Source organism: Symphodus melops (genome assembly GCF_947650265.1).
Source record: "Symphodus melops genome assembly, chromosome: 3".
In the NCBI taxonomy this organism is placed as follows: Eukaryota; Metazoa; Chordata; class Actinopteri; order Labriformes; family Labridae; genus Symphodus; species Symphodus melops.
The window spans coordinates 7,774,082-7,781,911 of NC_136693.1; the positions used below are offsets into that span (position 1 = coordinate 7,774,082).

General features: G+C 39.6%; 1 protein-coding gene across 1 annotated transcript; it reads right to left on the reverse strand.

Annotated features, from left to right (window-relative positions):
- Nucleotides 1-321: 321 nt before the first annotated feature.
- Nucleotides 322-7,467, reverse strand: LOC306821455 (uncharacterized protein). The gene is made up of 9 exons (XM_079339890.1): nucleotides 7,253-7,467; nucleotides 7,008-7,181; nucleotides 6,634-6,798; nucleotides 4,683-5,915; nucleotides 4,072-4,224; nucleotides 3,048-3,170; nucleotides 2,829-2,957; nucleotides 2,020-2,238; nucleotides 322-1,382 (listed from the first exon to the last, which is right to left on the reverse strand). The coding sequence occupies exons 1-9, from the start codon at nucleotides 7,311-7,313 to the stop codon at nucleotides 1,228-1,230; spliced, it is 2,412 nt and encodes an 803-aa protein (XP_079196016.1). The 5' UTR covers nucleotides 7,314-7,467; the 3' UTR covers nucleotides 322-1,227.
- Nucleotides 7,468-7,830: the final 363 nt, after the last annotated feature.

The following is a 7,830-nucleotide window of genomic DNA, read 5'->3' on the forward strand; positions in this document are numbered from 1 at the left end:
CATGCATTTCATGCAACTTATTATAGCTATAAAAAGATCTCTGTGCTGTGATGTTGTGTGTGAGAATATTTGTTTAATGTCATGTGTTGGGATTCTACTAAGCCTGGATGATGTCAGAGTTAACATTTTTACCATTTACTTACTGCATGTTCATAGTACTTTTATTTTTAATATAATAACTTATTGTTCTATGAGGCTGACAGAAATATGTGGGGAAAATAATACATTTTAAAATCAATTTGTGATCTTAATTAACTTTTATTTATACACATAAATATTTATCTACAAATGTTTAATTTGTACATATGAATTAACAAACTGTTTCATCTTATAGCTCCCAGGTTGTTTGTCATTCAGAACACATACTTGTTGCCTTGTATTAACATGATCCTGGTTTTCCTTTTAATGCTAACAGCTTTTTTGGTGTATATTTTTTATGTATTTAAAAAATGAATGCAAATGAATCCATCTGTCTGTGCTTGAATGCTATCCCAAGGGTTTCCTACTGATAAGCATGCCCCTCAATATATTGAAGGTTATATTATTAATGTCAAACGAAGATAACTTATTTATGTTTTCTTTCCCTTGAGATTGAATTCAGCATCAATACTGTGACATTGGTGGTAAACATAAATGCAGTGATTATATAAACATATACCGGTAAATGCAGTGATTATATGGGCAGTGTTTGCATAATGTATGTGTTCAGAATGAAGTGATGGTATAACCAGACGTTAGTAAAGTACCACAGAGGGTTGCAGTATGTTGCAGAGGGTCTTTGCGAGTGTGTCATATGGTTAACTTGAATGTACGTGTTTATAAGAAAGAAAAGGAAGTTTAAACCAATTGTATCTTTGTGCTTTTGTTTTGAAAGCAAGACAGCGTGTAATGTTAATATATGTGAATTCAATCCTCAATGTCTGTTTCATTGAACTAACAAAATAATAGAAAACAAATAATATCTATTTTAACAGTAAATCATGCTGGTCCATGTTCTATTTTCTAAAACCTGTTATATTTTGACATGTTTGACAGTCATATTCGTTATAGAAAATATGATTTTAATACATTTTTCTCATACAATAAAATGTTTGGATGATGATCTGTTATCTCTTTGATTACTAATTTAGGCTCCTGCTCTGATTGGCCAGATCCTTACCAACAAGATCCACTTGTTCCTCTATAGGTGGGATTAAATATTGTTGGTAATTTGAGGTGGTTTCCAGCTCAGCCAGCAGTGTTCGCTGTTGTCCTGAGCAGACATTTCTTCCAGCTGTAGGGGGAGAGGCGATGGGAGTCTGGACAGGCACATTTATATCCACCTTTTTGGTTCACACACAGGTGGGAACACCCTCCGTTCTTCCGATTGCACTCATTAATGTCTAAATGAGAGAAATGAAAAGGCAGGTTTTAAAATAGTGGCCTACAATACAACATTACATAAACCATTTTACTTAGGAAAAAGGATGTGTAAAAGACGAACCTTTACTAAATTTCAGTTTGAAAATTATCACCACTAATATGTAAGGGCTAAAGACCTCAGCAACAGAATGCAAAGCCTACATTAAATTAACGCCTCCATCCCCAGAATCCACTGAGTTTAATAGTTAACTTCTACAATGGACAAGTTAAATGCTTCTTAGAGCTGCAACGTTTATGGCTTGAAGCAATTCAAATTAATGACATGTAAAAATACAGTTAGTTTCAAGTAAAAGTTACTGCCATTGTTTATTTACTAAAATACTGCATAGTGTACACCATGCATGTATAAACATGGATTGTTTATGTATGTACATGTGTGTATCTGTGTGTTTATAACCCCACTGACCCTTACAGTGTCGCCCATCTCCCTGCAGTAAATATCCTCTGGGGCAGATGCATTTGTACGAGCCTGGCATGTTGACACACTGCCAGCCACACCTGTCCTCCTCCTGGCACTCATTGATATGTGTGTGGACACAACAAGGAAGCTAAGACTTTTGACAGAACTGAAGGATTTTTCTTTATTATCACTCTTACCTTCACACTCCTCCCTAAGAACCAGTTTTGTTGTTGTTGTATTGTCAGGTGTTGCAGTTGGTTGACTCTTGTAGCCCGGTGGACAATCTGGGATGCAACTGTGTCCGTTTCTGGCTAAGATGTGTCCATATGCACAGGAGCATTGGTATGATCCAGGTGTGTTGTGGCACTGCTCCATACATGGCCCCAGCCCCTGGTTAACAGCACACTCATCTACATCTGTATAAAATCAAGCAATGAGGAAAGAAAATGATAACAGGCTTGAGTTTCAGAGTTTTCAGCTTTTGTGTTTTATTCACCCATTGTGTGTTTTATTGTAGATAGATAGATAGATAGATAGATAGATAGATAGATAGATAGATAGATAGATAGATAGATAGACAGATAGATACTTTATTGATCCCGAGGGAAATTCAAGTGTTGTATTATCACATAAAAAGTGTAATGTTTCTCAAGTGTTAGAAATACTAGACCCTGTGTATTAAGTTACAGAAGTGAAATACAATCATATTTGTTTAACTAGAACATCACAAAAATAAAATAAAATTGCCATTGAAAGACTTTTCATCCCAACCCTAATGGAGACCTCATGGTGGCATTTCATGAAAAGACAGAGGATCAGCAATCTTATGATGTTTTATTGGCTTGGAACCATGAAGGACGTGTTTACTAACTTTAAAACATCAGTCCATCAAGCAGATGTTAAGATATTTTAGTCAGATAAAAATGTAGAATGATATTACCATCCTTGCTTCTAGCAAAAGGAGCATCACATGGCTCACAGTGTTGTTAAGTGAGTATTCTCGTACCTTGGCAGAGTCTGTCTGCAGCCTGGAGGATGTATCCTACAGGACACTGACAGTAGAAACTCCCGGGAGTGTTTACACAGCCGAACACACAGCCAGTGACAGCTGCAGGAAGCAGGCACTCATCCACATCTGGAAAGACAGAGAGTGAGGTAGTAAAATACTTTGTTGATTGATGTTAATGACATAAACAGACAAAGTATGAACACACACAACACACACCTGTGCAGGAGATTTGGTCAGGAGAGGCAACATAACCGTCATCACAGCTGCACCTGAAGGAAAAAAATGTGTTGTTGCATCTCTGCTGACACTGGTGTCGCTGCTCCAAGCACTCATCAACATCTACACATGTAAACACACACACACACACACACACACACACACACACACACACACACACACACACACACACACACACACACACACACACCAAAACAATGTCATCAACCTGACAGAAACACTCAATCCATGCTGCAAAGAGATGAAAGAAAAGAGCAGCAGATGAAAGGTGGGTTGGCTCCCCTGTCGCTCTGAATCAAGCAGGAATCTGAAACCTCATTGATGTGTCTCTATGTTTGCTCTCTGTTTGGGCCTTTTAATGAGCAAACCAGAAAGCACAGGTTCTCTTCTGACGTCCGGTCCTTCAGAGACAGGAAAGAAGGATGTGCAGGGAGGACTCAGCAAGCTTGTATATCAGCTTTACCCTCTTTTAACAGAAAAAAACAAACTATTCACCTAATCTTTTCTCCATATAATGGACATTTTCTGACACATCTCTACATTTAGAAAACCAGAATCTGGGTCCAGTAAAAATGACATCGTTTTAAATAAACCAAAATAGACGCAAAACGTCTCAACAACATATCCTTCAAGTCTTCTTTATTGCAATGTAATTTTATAAACAACCTGTAATAAGTCAAACCATTACGGTACACAGATTATAATAACACAGTTAAAAATAATTTGTGTCTACACTCTGCCTCTCAAAAATGATAGGTTGTGTGTGAGCAGCCACGTGTAACCTGTGAAAATATACCTAAAGTCTTGCCATAGATTTCACAGCTCACTTCTGCTCGTCAGTGAGTCGTGAAACATCAAACACATGAAGCAGATTCCCTGTTGTGCTGTAACATGCCTCAGTGCTGCTGTGTTGCTATTAGGAAGAAAGCACGGGGTCCACAGAGGATTCAGGGGGAATGTAACACGTCTCTCGGGAAAGAAAAAAAAAAATCAGTGTGCTCACCTCGACATGTTCGCCCGTCATCCAGCAGAATGAATCCAGGTCTGCAGTGACACTCAGTTCTCGTTTGCATCTGTTTGGAGCTCTGGTTGTATAGCTGGGAGTGAGAGCACAACTGGGAACAGCCTCCATTATTAACTGAACATGGTGTCAACTCTGGAGACAAACAGCAGCAATGGATCAGTGAACATGCACAGATGTATGGAGAGTTTGCTCGAGAACTATACAGCTGAACATTTGAACTTTCCTGGTGTTTTAGCTGATTGGACAGAGGTTTGAGATTTCAGATGCTGCTTTATTAGTCAGCACAACAGCAGGTACAGAATCTCATCGAGAGGTGAGATCTTTTTTCCTATACAAAATTCTGTTTTGAACATTAAGATGATCCGCATTGCAGACAACTGAGCTGATAAGACACTCCTTGATTAAAACCAACTTACCTCTAGCATATTGTCAAAGAAGCCTAAAAAAGCTTCTGGAAGTAAAAGAAGAATGTAAGGCACAATAAAAAAAGACTCCAAGTAAGTGAGCTGTTATCTCTAACTGCCAATAACACAAGAAAATTCATCAAAATATTATCCCATTAACGTTTATGAAGCAGTAACATCACCAACCAAGACAAACAGGTGTGACTCCGCTCCACCTGCCCTGATGACAGTAGCTGTGTACGCCTCCATGAGCGAGGGTAAAACCAGGATAGCAGGCATACTGGATGTAGTGTCTGTACTCTCTGGGACCTGGATTCTCCACATTACGAAAGTAGAAGGTGCCATGAGCAGGTACAGGTGGGTAGGGGCAGACAGGTCGTCTGATCTGGTTTAGTATCAGCAGAAATGGTTTGGGAGTAGTAGTCGGCATTCGGTTGATGTTTTCAGTCCAGTTAGATCTTTGCTCAGTGGTTGTGGAGGTGTTTGATGGGAATGTCTTTATTCTGGACTGGGGTGAACTGGGGGTTGTGGAAGATTGGGTAAAAAGTGAGGGCACTGTGTCAAAATTGGAGAGTGCTGTGGAAGCAGAGGATAACATGGAGGCAGAACTATTGGAAACTAAAATAGTAGAAATAGTTGAAGTCTCTGTGAGCACTCTGTCATCTGAAGATACAGGATGGGATAAAAGAAGATACTTAAAGCTGGTTTCGGGCTGTTGGTCTTTGGTTTGTAAAGTTCCTGTTACTACTTCAAAGGGAGAAACATCATCCAGGGCGATGCTATGGTCACCAAATGTGAGGGGTTTTTCTCGGCCAGGCCCAGGAAGTGCAGATTTTGTGTGGTGATGTGCAGTTGGGGAGAACGTTACAATTGGGAGCATATTTTTTAAACGAGTATTTCTGAAAGCAGTTGTGGCTGGTGTCTGACCTGTTGAAAATGATGGTAAAGTAGATACTGACTGTTCTGTTATGGCTACTAATGATAGCTCAGATGAGACAGTCGTAGAGAGATGTGACTTGGAGGCAAACAACTGAGTTATTTTGTGTAACTTTTCTGTTTTTTCCTGGACTTTTGTTTCCTCTGAGAAATCCCACTTCACTTCAGTTCCTGGTCCTTCGACTTCATTCGTCACGGGAAGTTTAACCTCATGATGAGTCGTCTGAAATCCATCTTTGAAGTTTAAGTTCGGAAGCAGATTTTGCTCATGCACTTGGACTTCTGAATGAGCTAGTTTAACCCCCTGATTGTTGGACATGCTTGGACCAAGCTTGAGCTTTGCTTCTTTAGAGGCAGTATTAGCTCTTGTGTTGTGTTGGGATTGTTGCTGCGTCTTCAGAACAATAGCAGCCTGAAGGGTCTGGTGTTGGATGTTTGGTTTCTGAGCATGGACACCTAAAATTGAGCTCATCATGTCGTACTCTAACAAGGAGAAACAATAAAAAGATTAGGGCAAAGCAAGGCGAGTCTTTTGAAACCTGAAAAAAACCTTTAAACATGTTAAAAGATAATTCTTATTTGAGTATGCTCGAATGGCTCATCTGCTGCTGTTTGATAATAAGACATAGACATAAGGCGGCGAGAACATTGTCTAATTTAAAAAAAATACTTTGATATTTTACTCTCATTCACTTTCTTTGTAAGCGTTAAATAAGGAGATCCATGCCTTTCACATCAGTACAGAAAATATGTTGCTGCAACAAGTGGCCAGTTAGCTTAGCTCAGCACAAAGGGCTAGAAAGCAGGGGCAAGCTATAGGAAAGCAGCTTTAGGGTTGCAAATTAAATATTAATTTAGGGTTGCCTTAAATATTATTTCTAAAGCTAGCAACAGCAATAAGATCAAAAACGACAACACATATTTCTTTTTTTTTTTTTTTGGCTAAATGACAAATCACTGTTCCACCTATCCAGAACTAGCCTAGCCAGCACTAGTCAAACATGTTCCCCTTGAACTTGAGTTGTTTTAATTGTATTCTGTGACTTTTGTAACAAAGACAATTAATGCTTAAATTTCTTTTTCTTTTGCTAAGGTAAGCAGCAGCCAGCTCCACATTTAAGAGTATTGCAAAGAAAACAATGACTGTATTTTCCTAAATGTCAAACTTATGCTTGAATAGGTGAGATTTTTTCTTTTGCACCTCTGCAGACAGGCTTTGTACTATTCCAGATGTGGCCCTTGCAGTACAACATTGAAGGCCCATGTAGTCGAAAGCCTCTATCGCAGATGAACACAGCCCATGAGCGGTCCTCATTCATGCTGCTTGTTCCATGGCTGAATGGCCCCGGGTCGGAACAACCAGATCCTGAAGAAAAAGGCACAAGTTTAGGTTTGACCAGGGACTTCTGTGTTCTATCATAATTTCTTATGATGAAATCTTTCATAAAAAGTCAAATAAAAATAACATTTACAGTCACAAAAAAATTAATATAATCCTCCTAGTGCATCTATGAACAAAATGTAGTAATCCTAATAAACGTTTAACAGAACATGCTCCGTATGGAATCTCCTCACCAACACATACTGGGGTTTCCCTCGACCATTGCCCAGACACACAGCTGTTGGTTTTGTATCCATGGAGCTTGTATCCAGGGCGACAGCGGAAAATCACCAACAGTCCCCCGTATCGGAAAAACGTCTGTCCGTTCTCCAGGTGTTTAAAACCACTGCATCCTTCACCTCCACACACTGCAGGAAGTTTCTCAATGAATGTCTTCACTTAATAAGAAACTGGTAGGGACATAAACACATTGTAGTACCTGGAGTGTAGAAACAGAGAAGAGCCAACAATGGGACCAGGAGCCTCTTCTGATCCTCCATCTTAATGTGTGTCCAGAATAAGACTATGGTCTACCTAGTTGAAATCCTTTCAAGGGTTTAAAGAGAAGGAATGGGAGGGCTTAAGAGAAGTACTTGTGAAAGTGGGAAGCATACAAGAGGTTGAGGATTGAGGGGAGGAGAAACCTCATCTGGGATTTCTGTAGGGGAGACTGCTGAAAGAAAGGAAGGGGGAAGGAAAGACGGAAAGGGCGTCTAAGATGGAGTTAATGAAAAACACTTTGACAGATGGATGTGTCAGTGTCAGGAGAGAATAGTTTTGACCTGCTTAAAACAAGCTTTTAATAAAAATGAAAGCAGCATCCAAGGAGTTTTGCATTAAAACAATGAGTGAGAAGTGTTCTCGCCACCGCTCCTACTGTCTCTAACGCTCCACTTTGGCAGCCTTTTGAAGCTGTATTGTGCATTCACGTTTAAAGTTTGTTTGTGAGTGTGTGTGCGCTGCAAATTAACACCAAATCTGAACCCATCCTTTACTTGTGCAGACAGGATGCCTTGG

What these genes read in the sequence shown, in the direction of transcription:
- LOC306821455 (XM_079339890.1), bottom strand. Translation starts at nt 7,313, where the DNA reads ATGGAGGATCAGAAGAGGCTCCTGGTCCCATTGTTGGCTCTTCTCTGT. An exon ending in TGACGGGCGAACATGTCGAG is followed by an intron (nt 3,171 to 4,071) that starts GTGAGCACACTG and finishes TTACATGTGTAG; the next exon opens with ATGTTGATGAGTGCTTGGAG. An exon ending in TCTTAGGGAGGAGTGTGAAG is followed by an intron (nt 1,383 to 2,019) that starts GTAAGAGTGATA and finishes TCTCTCATTTAG; the next exon opens with ACATTAATGAGTGCAATCGG.